We start from the raw sequence: 18,141 nt of genomic DNA, 5'->3' as shown, positions 1-18,141 counted from the left end.
TCACAACTGCCTTCAGATCATTAACAAGCTCCTCTTGTGTAGTTTTGAGCTGATCCACCATCCTTCTCATGATCATCGTAACCCCATGAGGCAAGATCTTCCATGGAGCTCCAAACAAAGGGCTACTGATAGTCATTTTACATGTCCTCCATTTCTGAATAATCACATAAACGGCTGTCACCTTCGCACCAAGCTTCTTGCTGATGGTCTTGTAGCCCATTCCAGCCTTGGGCAGGTTGACAGTTTTGTCTCTGGTGTCCTTGGACAGCTCTTTGGTCTCGCCCATGATGGTGGTGACGATGGCATGGAAGAAACCGATTCTGTGGATACATGTGCTTTATACACATAATGAGTCAGGAGAACCTGTAATTGATTGATCGCAATCTGTGTGCCACATGGGCACAAAACCAGTCTGAGGAGTCCAGAATTCTGGCTGAGTTGTAGGGGATCAAATACTTATTTCACTCAATGACATACAAATCAATTTATAATGTTTATGTAATTTTTTTTTCTTTTTAATTTTTGGTTGATATTCTGTCTTTCTCCACTAAAATGAAACTATCGTGAAAATAAGTAGGGGATCAAATAATTATTTCCCCCACTGTTTACTAATATTAGTGGTCACCACCATTCTAACACATTGTATCTGTTAGAATGTCTCTCTGTATCTACAGTGCTCTGAAGAAAATGTCTGCCTGCTTCCTGATTTTTTTTTTTTTTTGCATATTTGTCACACATGTTTCAGATCATCAAACAAATTAAATACAAAATGCTATTAAAGCTGCAAACAGTGACGAGAGGGCCCTTGTACCTGGGCGCACGTTGAGGCGTGCCCCAGTCAACCCATCCCATGGTTTGCGCGTGCTCAAAGTCAGCAGTGTCATGGGTCATGTGGATGTTTTAAGCCCAGGAGGTTACTCAGGTGTTGCCATTCATCTCATATGTGCACAAGGTGGTGATGGCAAATGCCCACTAATTACATGTCACACTGCTGTATATAATGTGTGGACTTATCAATGAAAATTTCATTCTTGTGGGATGATAATTATCATCCTAATGCTGATTTCCTGTTGCCACTAAGTGGCAATATAAGTGTGACCTAATATTGCCAAATAGATGTCTCCAGCCTCAGACAGTTTAGGACAGACTGGAAAATGTATATTTGAGATGTGAAAATTTTGTGTGCTGTGGTGAATGATTGAAACTTGGTGTGTGACCACAAACACACCCTTTGACAAAAATGTAACATCACCAAGGTTTTGTATTGAATTGAATTTTATTTATGTAACACCAAGTCACAAAAACTGTCACCTCAAGGCACTCTATATTGTAAAGAAAGACCCTACAATAATACAGAGAAACCCCAACAATCACCTAACAGTGGCAAAAACAGCAACACTTACCAAGAGAAACATTCAAAAAGTCATCTCAGTACTGCTGTCATCGGACAGAATTGACCTTCACTGACTCATTAACTCCTATCGGAATCCTTTCACAAAGTTTTACAGTCTCCTCCTGATTAAATAAACATGGACATCCGGCACACTGACACTGCAGTCATATTGACAACTGAGGCAACCAGTGGACTGACAGCCTACACTCACTACAGACAAACAGAGTTGTCTGTCCTACAGCAGCCATCATAGGATTATGGACTTGAATTGGAAGGGTTAAGAAAGCAGAATTCAGGTGGTGTTAATCTGCAGTCTAGTGACATCTAGTGGTGAGATTTTACACAATGTACCTTTAACAACAGGTGATAAGTTTCTGCTATTCTTCATCACCTCTATCCACTCCTGTGCAGCATACAATCTGGATCAGTCTGTTCTAACAGAGGTGACACAGTACTAGGACAGGAAACATGGAAATACATGTGAGCACGTCTACACTGTATATTCTTGCATTGAATTAATTTTCTCTGTGTCCATAGAAAACACATGAATTGATTGCAATGAAATGTTAAGAGGGGTATGGCCAACAATAAGAAGCACATCTGATCCCAGGAAGGAAGGGAGTGTTTGAAGTCAAGGGTCAGCTTGATAAGAAGTTATTCCTGTGGGTCTGAGGAGAGAGCGTGGAGAATAGAAAGTCGGAAAAGGAGATAACCAGACAAGGAGACAGAGAGGCGATAAATAAAAAAGAGATAAGGGAGGAATGGAAGGTCCCCTGCACTACTTCCTTTAAAGGATGAATATCATTCCACTGACTGACAGCTGTCAGCCACAGAAAAACACTCCTCATACCTGTTTTCTTTCCCCTCTGCTGTAACTGGAAGCCTTCCAGAAGCAATCAAATGGAATCACAATTCTAAAAATCAATATGGCCACAATCTTCTGGGCTGTGGTACGTAATGAAGCACTGTCATTTGCTGCAATGGGGAGCTGATAAGGACTCTCATTGGCCTACTCCATCACCACAGTCCTTGCCCCAGATAAAAAAAAAAGGACACAAATATCTTTGCCTGTAGTGTATTGATTAGTGAAGCAGAATAAACTACTTTTAAGTGGGTTTGCAGTGACATTAATTTTATTATCATTAAGCTGTACTCAATAATTTTTTATAGTGCCCAACAGTGCCACCATGGGGTATGCATCCTGAAAAAAAAAAAAATCTATAACAGCAATTTAAAGCAGCTTCAGCTCATTCAATCCAGTGGGACATAGCTGACTGACACACGGTGAGCCATGCATAATCAATAAAAGCAATTATTCACTTACTGACTGAACTGAGATTTTAAGAGATGTTTAAAATGACTAGATTACATTCACTTTTACTTCTCTACTATTTTAACACACACACACACACACACACACACACACACACACACACACACACACACACACACACACACACACACACACACACACACACACACACACACACACCCCTATAATTTCTATTACATATGTAAAGGATGTTTAAGCAGTCTCACACATTTACTTCAATAGCAGATGTCTAAGTACTACTAAAAAATATCTATTTATGTTGTTGGAAACCAATTTTAAACTGACCTTAATATTGCTGAATACTACTCTAGTTTTAATGATTTGTAAATTGCATGTTTCATTTATTTATTTGGGGTAGAAAAATAGGTTAATGTAACCTGGAACATCTAACTCATTGGAGGTGATGAATATAAAAAAAAATAATGCTGTACTTAGGTTAAGTGGCTGAGGAAAATATTAAACATGTTGTGGTGTTGAACTCTTATGAACCAAATCTCGGGCTCTTCACACTCAGCTGGTGGTTGTTGAGAAACATTTGTACATTTACAGTACATGACATGCCCACCAAACAGAAGACAGGCACAGTTAGAGACTAGATGATGGAGATGCAGTGGTGGAGCATTTGTTTCCTCTGACGTTAGTAAAGAATAGGGGAAGGGGGGGCTTATAATCTTCTATTGATTGCTAAGTTATCCAAGAAGCTCAATTAATTGAGTTGTTTTCATGCCGCTGTCATTACGATTTACATACATTTAGGCACTGAGAAATTATAGTTTAAGGTTAAAGATTTAACCATGGCTCAGATAATAATGAATGTCACCACAATCCATCCTGAGGGGTTAGGATGGATAGGGATCAAAGCTTTTTGATTTACCAGTCAATCTTTAACTACCGACATGAGCTTTGGTTAATGAGCGAAAGAATGAGTTTCCTTTGTTGGGTAGCTGGGCTCAGTGACATCTTCCATTACCAGACTGTATGAATTAATGTCATTTATAGTTGAAATAGTATATCACTAGAATTCAGCTGAGGGGGCACAGTGACTTCACAGGGTGGGCCTGGACCCCAGAGGCCCATCCATACTGCCAGTGGTGGGTGCCATGATGCCAGTAAGCACAATCAGGAATGTCAGATTTAAGGCCTAATTAAAGTAACTGACCCTCATTATTAACTCCCTGGCCATAAATATTTCCGCCGTCTCTCTACAGGAGTGTAGAGAGACGGCTGAACACGTGTCATACTTCACTATCACATCAGATTTGAGGTCAAATTGCAAATCTGCTATGAATGTCTCTACCTAACTGACTGATGCAGTACTACGCTTCTTGTGCCTTTAAAAAAATATTTATCTATTGCTTCCCTTGAACCTAAAGCAAGTTGAGTGAATATGTCAGTTTTGTTTATGTTTTCCTTATGTTTCTTGAATTTTACTGATATATAATATACAGAATATTTACTGTTTTTGTCTCTTTATGTGTGGGGTTGTTTTTAAATTTAAAACAGCTTGAATCTATGCAATAGAAATGATACAGTATAGTTTGTTTGAGTTCATATTTTGTATTAATATCTGCATTATTTATTTGGAACCTACCAAAGATTTTTGGTAGGTATTTGGTAGGATTTTTGTTTTTCTGTAATACTTGAGGCATTTGACAGGCCAGGTCAGAATTAAGATTTTAGTTTATTATATATACTTGTGTAATTTAAAGTACAGATGTATTATGTTTGGCACTACATTTAACATTTAACAACTTCTGACAGGAAATAATTAAATCAGAATTAACCTTATGCTTCACTTATGAGTAAAAATGAACCCTTATGCTTAATAGAAACAGTGATTTGATTATACTGTGATGCTTATTGATATCAACTCCAAACTCTGTTCCCTACACAGAGATTGTCAGGTTTTTATTTCATCCATTGACAGTTGTGCAGCGCGCGTCTCCTCAGATGCATCATAGATCAGCTTGTTTGCTAAGAGTGACAATGACAGCACAAACAGCCTGATCTGACAGACATGTGGGTGTTGACAACAAATTGGAGTACTGTACTCATAAAGCAGCCCGAGCACCCCTCCCGCCTCTTCTCTTTATCCTTTTCCTCTTCGTCTCCACATCTCACGTTTCTCTCACTTCATCTTTGCACTACAGTGTCAGAAACTGAACCAAGGGTGTCACAGACAGCTCTGTTTTGATTGGAGATTTAATGCCAGATTTTTGCTTTGATTTGATGTAAAGACTGGAGAAGAATAATACATATAGCACATGGAAAGCAGCCTGATTTTGAATCATCAACTTAGCCTTGAGAATTTTTATTCTTTTCTGAATCTCCAGCACCTACACTGAATAATAACAATAATGAAATATTGCAAAAACACTGTAGCCACTGATTAAAATATCCTTAAACTTTAGTTCACATTCACAGTCACAATTTTATAGATTAGTATGAGTGATTGTCAAGCACTACTATTTGGGATTCAGTGTAGATTTCTGGCCAGTAACAACGTCCATATGAGCAAGTTCTCATACTCCCCTGGTGCAAGCCATCTTAGTAAGCTCTAGGGCAGTTATTTTGGGCTAACAAGACCAAGCTCCAATTTAAATGAATAAGGGAGGAAAGATAACTGCAGTTTCAGTGGTAATTGGACCATAAAAACAAGTCCTCCAACTAAATCATCAGATCTGTTCTTTCCTATGTCCAAAACAACCCGTGTAAACATTCCTGGAATTGAGTGGTTCCATTTTGAAAGACCACCAACATACAAAGAGAGGTTGTAGGATGGTGGTGCACAATTATTGTCAACCAGAAGACTGGTGTGCCTGTCTTGTGTAAGACCACTCTCTGTTTGATTAGGCTTTGGAATGTTTGGGCTAAAATGGGCCTTTTTATAAAATAACACTAAAAAAGCTTCATATTGTAGATTACCAGGATGACACTTTTTACATACACTTATTTATATGGCAATTCAATTTTATAATATAAATATAATTTATAAGCTGCTTGGGCAAACTGTCTGTAGAGTTTCTTCCTTTTTTTGTGGGAGAAATATTTCTAAAAACTACATCTAGTGAATCACCAACAAAATCTGATAAGCTTTATTAGATTATGGGCTTTTGGTGGTAAGTGGGAATGTGTGTTACATAACCACTGTCTTTAGCATTTCAGATTTTTCCCATAGGTTTTGATTCAGGAATCTTCAAATAGATTATCTTTGTATTTTAGTACCTCAAAAAAGAAAAAGAACAACGGTTCATACACTGCAGAACTCCCAATATTCAAATTTATTGCATCTAACAGTATATGAGGTTTCATTACATTTCCCTAAGGCAGTATTATTAGAAGGCACAGCATACTTTTTCATTGCTCTACAGATGATACGCAGCTTTATCTATCCAGGAAGCCAGATGACACACAATAAATAGTTAAACTGCAGGAATGCCTTGAAGACATTAAGGCCTGGATGACCTCTAATTTCCTGCTTCTAAATACAGATAAAACTTAAGTTCTTGTACTCGTCCCCACAAATCTTAGAAACATGGTGTATAACAAGATACTTAGGCTGGATGGAATTACCTTGTCCTCCAGTAACACTGTGAGAAATCTTGGACTCATTGTTGACCAGGATATGTCCTTAAATGCACATATTAAATAAATATGTAGGACTGCTTTGTTTTATTTGCACAATATTTATACCTCGCATCAGGGTGATGCTGACAAACTACTTCATACATTTATTACTTCTAGGCTGGTTTTTTGTAATTCATTATCAGGCTGTCCTAAAAGCTCCCTGAAAAGCCTTCAGCTGATCCAAAATGCTGCAGCTAGAGTACTGACAGGGACTAGAAAGAGAGAGCAGATTTCTCCCATATTGGCTTCTCTTCATTGGCTCCCTGTTAAATCTAGAATAGAATTTAAAATTCTTCTTCTCACCTACAAGGTCTTGAATAATCAGGCCGCATCTTATCAGACTTTATAGCACCCGTATCACCCCAATGGAGCACTTCACTCTCAGACTGCAGGCTAACTTGTGGTTCCTAAAGTATTTAAATGTAGAATGGGAGGCAGAGCCTTCAGCTTTCAGGCCTCTCTTCTGTGGAACCAGCTCCCAGCTTTCTACTTTAAAAATTAGGCTTAAATTTGTACTTTTTCATAAAGCTCATAGTTTGGGGTGGATCAACTGATCCTGAACCCTCCCTTAGTTATGCTGCAATATGCCTGGGCTGCGTGGAGGTGCCCGTGATGCGCTGAGTGTTTTTTCTTCACTCACTTATTTTCACGCTCTCTGTGTTTATACGCCACTCTGCATTTAATCATTAGTTATTAATAATCACTGGCTTTCTCTCTTTTTTCCTGACTTCCTCCCCTCACCACTAATTGGTCACAGCAGATGACTTCCCCTCCCTGAGCCTGGGTCTACCGGAGGTTTCTTCCAGTAAAAAGGGAGTTTTTTCCTTCCCACTGTTGCAAAGCACTTTGAGGTGTCTGTATGTTGTGATTTGGTGTTATATAAATAAAACTGTATTGAACTCAATTGAAGCAATGTACGTATCATACACATTGCCCTGGAATAAGTCAGAAAAATCAGTGCCTGACAAACCTGAGAGTAAAGAAAAAAAATAACAGAAAAACGAGACATAGAAGTCTCTAGCAGGTCATTATGGTGGAGCTGCCCTCTCCCAATGGCAACCAAAAAGGAAAATATGCATAATATCTCAAATAGCCATGCCATTGGTCATGCCACCTGGTGTTTCATTGTCTGATGAACAGCAGGTATGCTCAAAACATCATATAGTATTAGATTCCATAAATAAGAATACTGGAGTTCTACATTGTGCAGAATTCTTTTCTATGGTTTTATATGTTTTTCAGCTCTACACTTGCCCCATGTGATGGTGAGGATGTGCGTGGATTCTTTTCTGTTTTGAAGAATTGTATTTTCACCCATGATTCCAGTTTTTTAGGTAGTGCTTTCTCCTGGGCCTGCAACAAATTCCAAACAGCTCTACAAATCATATGGTTATATGGAATATCATCATGTATGAGTCAGCCAAAGGAAAAAGTATTGGTACAATAAGTCATAGATATATAGAGTATTACTGCTCTTTTGTGGAAACAAAATATGCAAAAAGTTCTTTCTTAGGGATTGTCCACAAAAAATAAAAAAAATAGACTGTCTGTGTTTACAGAAGGACCCCTAGTGGTTGAGGAAAAACCTGATTCCTGTTTGAAGCAAATGTAGCATGATGTTACAGAGACCCAAAAAAGTCTTCGGAAGAAGGGAAAATGTGTCGTCAAAAATGACTGTTATTTTCATTGTGTTCCTTTGGGTGCATTAATTTATATGATACTCACGCATTCAAATTATATCCATAAAAAAGTGTTTTAGTTAGTGATGTTACCTAACATTCTGAAATAGCAGGGATGGAGTTTAACCCTGCAATGAAGTCACTTCATTGCTGGTAGAATTAACCCTGATACACGTAAAGAACTTAACTGTGTATATAAAGAGCTTCGTGGTGTTTTGGTTCACATGATATCAAAGTCTGAGTTGTCATTATAAGACCAGTTAATCCCATAGTTAAGTGGATTATTACCCCCAAAGACGAGGACAGTGGTGCTTTGTACTGAACAAATGGGAGACTGAAAAGCTGCAAAATGATTTGTTAAATTTGAAAACGTCCATCTTATTGGACTGTTTTCAGAGGAAGTATACTTTTATATTATTAAGGATAAAGAGACAAACTGCAATATCGTCACAGATTAAGGTGGTTGAATCGCATCCTGGAAATGTCCTGAATGTGCTGGAAAAAATACATGTTTTTTCACAACTATGTTCCCCCTATTTGTTGGTGGTTTAAAAAATTGTATCATGGAAAACTGAAAAAGCTCTAATATCTGAAAATCTCCACTGACTTTAAGACTAATACAATTCTTTAACTGCTCCTTAGACAGGGCAAAGCTGGGTTCACTGCAGGTTTTACACTGTTAAGTAAAATCCTCCCATATTTCACTCTAATGATTTTTACCACCAAGAAATAGTCCGGTAATGTCAAGCAATATATGGGTCTAAACCCATGTTTGGAGAGCACAGATACGTGTTCATCATTCACTCACTTTTTTCATAAGTCATCCATACATGTCTCTGGAGTGGGGTGACAGCACCCACATAGCCAATCACTGTAACCCAACAGGATGGAAAGATCTAAAGTAGAAGATAACGGACATGGCTCGTAATTCCCATCAGTGGATGCTGTGACTGCTGGACTGTGCAGCAGACAAGAGCTCCGATGGCAGATCCATCACTGCCGAGGCAGTGGAGGGAAGCATTACTCCCACACCACCACCCCCAGCACACACACACACACACACACACACACACACACACACACACACACACACACACACCACCATTTCGACTATTTCCGCCACCTTCTCCTTTTCTTTCTGCCTCCTTGAGGAGAGCAGCATCTCAGCCTGCTCTGTTTCACTGGTCAGTCAAGCCCATCATCAAGTTAGAAAGCAAGGCCATCCATCACTATGCAGCCCCACTGCTTGCAGTGTTTGTTGTATCCACTCACTACTATGCAAGTGCAATATCTTTCCATATCCCCTAATGGGTACATTCAGAATGAGCAACTGAAAATGAAGCACTTGTCAGTGAATGACATCATGATATAATTAGAATATTTGTTTTACTTTTCAAATCATAGTTTTCCTAAAATTATAGAAAAAAGGGTTCTACTATTTTTAAGCAAAGAAAAACAATGGAAAGAAATTCACTAGCATCAAAATTTGCAGTAAGTAAAGACAAAAACAAATTCTGTACGATCACTTTTATAGATTTTAACAGCATGAAAATGTCACTCAAAGCACTTTTTTTGTTTTTTAACTAAAAAACAAATCCTAGTCTGCGTGTGAGTGTGTGTGTGTGTGTGTGTGTGTGTGTGTGTGTGTGTGTGTGTGTGTGTGTGTGTGTGTGTGTGTGTGTGTGTGTGTGTGTGTGTGTGTGTCTGCATGTGAGTGTGTGTGTGTGTGTGAGAGAGAGAGAGAGAGAGAGAGAGAGAAAGATTCATTATCCATATCCAGGATCTAAGGGTAAAAAATGTAAGAAGTGGAAGCATCCAATGGTCTACATTACTTATCATGATCATGATGTCTGTTTTTTACTTTATTTATTTTTACATAATTTGCACTTGGAACAAATCATAATAATATTAATAATAATGAATTTGAATATAATATTTTTATTTTTGTATTTTGTATTATATGTATTATATATATTTGGGTATATATTCAAGGAACTAATTTATTACATTACTCATTACTTTCTTTTTGTGTTGCTCTAATAATATGGCCTGAGATGCACTGTCAAATAATTACCAGTTACAACATAGAGACTCATTTTACCATGCTAGTGGAATTTATGTTGATTTACCATAATTATCTTTAAAGGATCATAGAAAACTATATAAAAACAGATATCTCATTGATCATCACAACTCCTGTTTGTTTTGGTACTGATTTTACTAAAATACAAAAATATTTTTTATTTTATTATTCTAGTATTTTAACTGACTAGAACTTAGTGCAACATGGCAGGAGCAGCGGTGCATCTCACAAAGAGGTATGATGCTGTATACAATATCCAGCATTTATACTGCAACACTGGCTCCACTATGTAACAAAGGCAACACTGACCTCCATAATAAATGACATAGATACCATGTTTTTCTACTGATGTTAAAAGTTAGGATAAATAAGAATAATAAGGTAGATTCCATGACCTAAAAACAATCAAAAAATCAGAATCACTTCATATGAATGCAGATATCACTTTGAGTGCTGCAGGAATCTGCTCTATTGCTTTAGCTGTGATGAACCAAGCACGTGGAAGACTCCAGAGTCATAGGAATACCTGCAGATGTAAAGCAGGCCGAATGAGGTTATCTAGTCACTTCCTTCATTCGGAGACACTTTGCTTCCTGGGCTGCTTCAAAGTGCTGCTATCAAGGTGTCACACACTTTTTCCATAAAAGGATTGCTCTATTTGGAGAGGGGAGCAAGTGTGGGGTGGGGGTGGGTTGAAGCTTCTCTCAGGATAAAACCCAGGTCATAGGCATGGCTGAATTTTCTCAGAACAACACCCTTCAACGATCAGCTCCAGCTTTGACCTTTGAACTGGCAACACGATTGAAAATCTGGAGCATCGCAAGGAGTGGAGTAAAGGCTGTAGTCATTAATCACAGACTCTTACCATTTCAAACATAATGCACACACACACACACACACACACACGCACACACAGTCATAATACTCCCATCTCCAATGGCTGCAAAGTCAGACTGTGAGGCTGTTTTGTGAATATTTAAGGGCGAGTCCTCTCTCTTTTAACATCATCAAAGATCCAAATTCGTGGCATATGACCCTCATTTGCCACCCTTAGGATGTGAATAGTCATCGCTGCATTGATGCACGCAGAGAAAAAATAAGCAAGGTGCCGATTCCAGACACCACAGTTGGTGCAATTACCACTGACTTTATGGTAAAACACCAAGGTCAAGTGTTGTTTTGGCTGTTTGTGGGAGCACACGGTCACCTGGGGAGCCTGAGCTCTGATCACACAGCTCAAGACTCACAGGCAGGATCACAGAGGTTACAGTTCATGCAGTGTGAAAAACTACAATAAAACTGAGTCACCTTGATGCATCAATTCAAAGTTCTACACAATCAGTCTGCCCGCTTAGATGCACAGCAATGTCCAAATTAAGGGTCGAAGATTAACTGCATACATGAGGTCCAAGTATAATTATTTTAGCCCAACAATTACATTATTTTACAAATGCTCTTTATAACTGCATTGTATTAAATTAAAATACATGTTTAAATGTATGAAATAAATATGATGGAACTGAGCTGAAATGAAACTGAACCTAAAAATACACAACAAGCACAACAAAGCATGGCAACTAACAAATTATGGAGACAAAGTGAAGCAATTTCTAGGTTGAAAAAAAAAGAAAGAAATCTAATTAATCGTGGAAATATTTTGACAATTTAAAATTCACAGAAAAATAAATACTTTGAGACATTTTGAACTTTTAGATTTTATCCCACTGACTTTATTTTTTTTTTACATAACCACTTGAAGAAAAGAAAGCATTTTTAGAAGGATTCCAGTGGTCTGATTGTGTAATTCTGGACAGCTAATGATCATTAAAATAACTTGTTGCCTAATATCTGTTAAACATGTTGAGTTTTGTGTTACTTTTTTGCCTGTTCATTGCAGATAAAAAAAATAAATATTCATAATGAACAAATAACTGAATAGTTTTAGTCTTTTTGCTTCTTATCACAATATCTTTTGATTTGCATAAAGGCATTTTTGTTCATTCGGAGATCAGAAACAGGATTACAGATATAAAATATATATAAAAATTTAATAAATAACCATCAGGAGCAGAACAAATGAACATCTTTCATTGCCACTGGTGAATGTCATTTTAATTGCTGACAGGTTTATGGATGTTAAGAAGGCAAATACTGCATAATACAAATGCTTGACCAATAAACAGGCGCATCTTTAAAGGGCTCCACAGATTTAGAAGCTGTATACTAAGCAGTGACAAAACAAACTTGTGAGAGCCTTCTGGTGGACAAACTATGTAATGACAACAATATTAGAGTGCTTATTCATAAAATTTAAAAAGTAATTTATATGTTTAGAAATCCTAATATTGTGGAAAATGTATGTGAAAGGTATCATTTATTTATGTAGTCCATCATTAAATGTTAGAGAAGGTTTGTATTTGAATCACAATCACTACAAGAATGTGGCTTGTAGTAAAGCAGCTTGAGTGGTCAGTAAGACTACAAAAGCACTATATAAATGCCAGTAAATTTTCAGAAAATTTTACCTTTCAAATTAATTCTCAGACATACATAGTTCTTTTTATTAAGCTGGAGTATGTCAAATAAATGAAAAATGAGTAATGGTAATTGATGGTAACAGGCTAAAGCACTACCCAAATGAACACTGTTCTTGATTTCTGTAATAGTTCAAACTTTCCACAAAACCTACCAAAGCACTCTGGACCCTCTGCAGAAACACACAGAACGTCCTTGTGAACAGTGCAAACCTCCTCATGTTTCTCTACGTTGCAAACCAGTCATGTATATGAAAGCATTCACAGCAGCTGGTGACTAGTCATCACCACCTAAAGACACAGTGGAGTCACTAAGTGAAAACTAGTGAGTGTAACAGAGCTGGGTAGCTGGGCTGAGCTGAGCTGAGGCCATAAGGCAGCAGCAGTGGGGGAATTGTTCTCTGAGACTGAACTCTCAGCCTTTTTGTACTTGGCTCTTTCCAGCAGCCGAGCTCTCATAGCTCTAAAGTGACGCCTCCATGCTGCTTTAAAAGCTAAGTAGCACAAAGGTTGAAGAAGGAACTGAGAGAAATGTTCACTTAGTCGACATCTGGACTAAAAAAAAAAAAACTTCACACGCTCAACAGCTCTTACTTGATGACCACACAATGCACTTGTTCAATTGCGCGTGTATGTGTGTGTATATCTTCAGTTGCACAGCATGTGGGCATTTGTGAGAATGCATTTGCTATATAATTGAATTAATGCTGGCCTGCTCTTGATTTCAGCTTCAAACAGCTCAATGAAAACATATTGCTTTTTTATTATTATGAGCTCATTTAGAGGATTGCGGACTGAAGAGAGGGCTGTGCTAGGAAGGGGGTCGGGAGAAGGGTGGAGGAGCAGTGGAGGTGGTGGTGATAGGGTGTTCTCACAGTGTGAGGTGTGCTGTAGTGATCTCAGTGGGACTTTCTTTCCTCCCTGCCATGCAGACTGTTTGATACAGTAGGAACCACTGGCACTGGTTGATAATAACACTTTAATGTGACTGCTATGACTGTCGCCAATATAACCACTGCATCTGTTAGTCTCGGGGTAAGAGGGAAGGGAGTAGGGGGTTGGGAGGCGATAGTGGTGGTGGCAGTGGGAGCTAAAGACCAGAAAGACCTCACTGCCTGACAAAATGCTTACCAAAGATCACTTTGTTTTTAAGCTGTCAGCGGCTCAAATCCTTAAATCCTTCATGTAGTCAAAATTTCTAACTATGGCAATGAGTACAAGCCTAACTGATGACATCATCCCACCACAAAAAAAGGGTCACAACAACATCAAATAATAATACAACATGGAACAAAATTTAAATAACTAGAATGTTCCAGCAGGATAAGAAGATCATTAAGAACAAAAGCCATGGAGAAGTATAATATAATATAATATAATATAATATAATATAATATAATATAATATAATATAATATAATATAATATAATATAATATAATATAATATAATTTGCCAATAGCCCTGTGACAGTCTGGCAACCTGTCCAGGATGTACACTGCTTCTGGACCTGTGGCAGCTGGGATAGGCTCCAGCCCTGCCGTGACCCGAAACTGGATACGCAGAATAATAGGAAGAGAGTATATACATATTGAAACAGAAATATGGCATGAAACTATAAAACTTTAATTAAATTAACAAAATGTAATTAAATATATTTTAAGATTCCAGCTTTATAAGGTGTCAAAGAATGAGACAAAATGTACTCAGCACCTTCAAAATGTTATCCATAACAACTGCTAAAAAATACTTGCTAATGCTACATTCAAATAAATAATCATAATAATAATAATAATAACAATCCTAGATGGAAATAAGAAGCGTGATAATTAAATAGTAGACCCTTAGGTTAAAGTCCCACTGTGTCTTATATACGTACAGCAGTCTACCTGGGCTGTACTGTTATCAGGGTCAAAGCGCGGCTCTCAGACAAGAGGCTTAAGCAGAGACAAGAGCCTTTAACACGAAATAAAACCATCAAAGTTCAGCTCTAATCCTTGCTGCTGTGGATAAGGCTGACTGTTAACGGGCTGCACAATAAGCTCTGCTTATTTTAGGTGTGTGTGTGAGTGTGTGTGTGTGTGTGTGTGTGTGTGTGTGTGTGTGTGTGTGTGTGTGTGTGTGTGTGTGTGTGTGTGTGTGTGTGTGTGTGTGTGTGTGTGTGTCAGAGAGAGAGAGAGAGAGAGAAGAGAGAGAGAAAGAGAGAGTGTGTGTGTTCCCTAGTCATTGTAATATGCCGAACAGGATTTATTGGTGAATTGACATCACCAATCTGCATTTAAAAACCCAGAAAAAAACAATTCTACAATAAATCCATAGCTCCATAAATCTACTACTATAAATGATACTATACTCCAAAATTTGAACCAGAAGTAGATCAAAGGAATATTAGGGGAGAAATTTCATAGAGCAGGGTCCAAAAAATTGGGAGTCCGCTGGCAATTTTGTTTCAAGAAGACCATGGTGTCAAAAAAGGTCACACAACACAGGCTTTTAAGTTTAGTTCACAGTTAGAAAAGGCCATTTAAATTTTAGTTTTAAATTTCGTTGTGGTTAGGCCAATTATTATTCCTGTTATGCCTCCATGTTGATTCTCTGCATACTTCAAGAAGACGGGGTGTGTTTCAATTTCAGAACCTTGGAGAGCTCCCATTCAAACCATGTTTTATTTTATTTTATTTTAAATAAACAAATCATGCACATTAAAAAAAAAATAAATCACTGCAGATGCAGTATATATTACGCCACAACACTGATAAACATTTGCAAATATTATGCGGGAAGAAGAAAGGGAAAGTTACTAAAATCTCGGTATGAGTTGTGGCATTTGAAACACATTTCAGCTTAGTCAATGTTTATTTGAAAATAAACAAAAAAAAAATGTACCAGGTGAACGATCTGCATCACTTTGAAACAGAATACTGCGTGTAATGTGTGTGTGTAACTAAATTAACTTGTATAAAAGATGACTTCTTATTTTGTCATAAAAACTATGTATTTAAAAACATCAGGCCTGATAATAAAGCCTAAATCCTGCTCTTTTCTAATTAGACATGCATCACAGATTGATAATCCCGTTTGTGCAACATAAAGCAATATTGTCTTTTTGATGTGTCAAAAAACAAAACAAAAAACCCACATGAATAGACTTGTATTATAATAATATTAAACTGTATTGTGTCTTTTCAAGCTAACGTGTTTAGAAAGAAGAAATGTAGTTCAGTGCAGAATTTATGTTTCATTTGTATAATCTGCTCGCAGGTCGTATTTATTTAGTTATTTTTAAGCAACTAAATTGTTTTTAAATACGCACAAAAGGTCGTTTTTTCATAACTTTAAGCTACCAGAATTTTTAAACCTAAATCCAAACTCCAACTGGAGTCTCTCACTGGTTTCCATTCTAACGGGCTACACAGTGTGCGTCAGGTAACCCGACTGTGACAGGGAGTTTAGGTTTTATAGGGCGCCCTCGTGAGACGTTTCTGCTGCTGTGACTGTCTGTGATCGCATATTAAGACATTACGTTTATTAACTGTTGAAGCAGTAAACATAAAAGATCTTTTTAAAACATATATTCGATGCAATTTCCCCCGGGTAGATTACGCACAGCGGTTTTGCGCGCGAGGAAGGCCCATCTAGCGCAACTTTTACTGTCCCACAGTTGTAGTAAAGTGCGTAGCTAAAGTTTGAATTCCACCTGGATACTTTCAGTAGTGTAACATAAGGTGAAGGGGCAACAGCAGCGTCTCACCGCTCATGTAAATGCATTTGGAGTGCGCAAGCTTGAAAAGGTAAAAGTCCTCACAGTGCGGCAACAAGAACAAACACGGATTTTCGTCTTCCTGACAGAATAAATCAGAAGTGCAGAAAAGTTGGAGTAGAAGTACAGACTGAGCACGAAAATGTAACTCACCAGGTAAAGCGCAGGCGTCAGAAGGAACACGGCGCACCAACACGTCACCTGCATCCTCTCGGAGCTCAAACTTCCACTAATTTCCCTCTGCTGGTAGTTGCGGCTTTGACGACCATAAATCCACCTGGTATCCGCTTCACAGCACGATCAAGCCCGTCAGCTGCCCAGGCAAAAAGGAAACAACGAACCCCATGGCAGCAGAACAAAGCAGAGAGTTGCAGACTGGGGACAGGACCGATGGGCCGGTGAGGCTGCTGCTACGGGTTGACGTTAGAGGGAGCGGGGGGGCGACAACCGGTGGTTACTTAAGAGTTAATCCAGGTAGAGGGAGCAGGAGGGTCATAGCTGTGAGCACGTTCGGGTCTTGATTGTCTAATGGCCGGCGCGTGCAGCGGTTGGAGCGCTCCGATCTGAAGGGAATGGCGAGGCTTTCTGCTTTATAACGCGCGGCTACAACACAACCAGGGGGACTCTCGCTCTAGGGGGGAGGGACGAGATGAGCAAAACAGGCAAGGAAAAAATAACGGGAGTAAATTCCTCAAAGATGTAACGAGGATGCATAAAGCAAAGTCCCCCTCCCCCTTCTCTCTCTCTCTTTTTTTTAAACAGAAGCATGTGGAGAAAATGCTTTTCACCTTGGCTGCTGGTTTGTGCGTTTGATGTAGATGAATGAGCTGACATTCACAACTCCGATGCCAATAACTTTACGCAGCCCCCCTACCCCGACAAGGGAGCCTCAAACCTAAACAAACAGCACAACAGCTGTTGTTTATAATTTTATTCCAGTATATTAATATTCCTTATCACCGTCAAAAGCTGTTGCTGTATATTTACTATTACCAAGCTTTAAAAAAGATTTTGTTAAGCCTCTGCTGAACACCCATCCTGTTCATTTTCATGCACATTTGCCAAAGAGCACAAAAATCAGGCTTATTCTAGAAACAAGCATCTATAAACATGTAACAGCACTGAAAACAGAACAAAACTACTCATAGCTTTCAGAAAACGCTTTTGTTTTTAACAAATTAAAAGTTAAAATGCTCAAGATTTTCACTGTATAAAGTGTAGCTTTAACACAGTTTATAGCTAGTCTTTCTCAGTCTCACTATGCGTGTTTGCTTTTTCTGTATTTTTGCCCATGCCGACTTTAGTAAAACAAGACCAATGTAAAAAAGTAGACTTCAAATTTCCATCGCTGATTGTAAATAGATACAAAAACCTCCCAGCTTTTTCTGTAATATGACTGATAACAAAGCAGGATGCAGCAAATTTTCTGATTGGATGAATACACTTTGCCTTGCCATTATTAAGACAGTCTTAGCGTCAACGTCAAAGTCTCACCAAATCACCCACAATTTAAACTGTCAGAATTATGTATTGGAACTAGATGATCGTTGAATCAGTTCTGAGCATATCATAGGTAAAAGACCTGATGGAAATAAAGTTTTCAGCCTTTTATGGAAAAGAATGGAACTGTAATACACACGCTACCACAAAACATCTCATCCAAAGGACATTTCCAACAGATCCAGTTTAGGTTTAAATTTGATTAGTTCTGTATGTTCCCACCAAAAGCAAAAT

At 38.2% G+C, this 18,141-nt stretch overlaps 1 protein-coding gene across 1 annotated transcript in view; it reads right to left on the bottom strand.

Annotated features, from left to right (window-relative positions):
* Positions 1 to 16,981, bottom strand: part of nxph1 (neurexophilin 1) — a 72,581-nt gene extending 55,600 nt beyond the window's left edge. The window contains exon 1 of the mRNA XM_030741907.1: positions 16,561 to 16,981. Within this exon, the coding sequence (XP_030597767.1) occupies positions 16,561 to 16,614 (54 nt within the window). The 5' untranslated portion in view covers positions 16,615 to 16,981. The remainder of the gene's footprint in view (positions 1 to 16,560) is intronic.
* Between the last annotated feature and the right edge of the window lie 1,160 nt (positions 16,982 to 18,141).

The sequence above is a fragment of the Archocentrus centrarchus genome, chromosome 11 (genome assembly GCF_007364275.1).
Source record: "Archocentrus centrarchus isolate MPI-CPG fArcCen1 chromosome 11, fArcCen1, whole genome shotgun sequence".
In the NCBI taxonomy this organism is placed as follows: Eukaryota; Metazoa; Chordata; class Actinopteri; order Cichliformes; family Cichlidae; genus Archocentrus; species Archocentrus centrarchus.
This window is presented reverse-complemented; position numbering and strand designations above follow the sequence as displayed.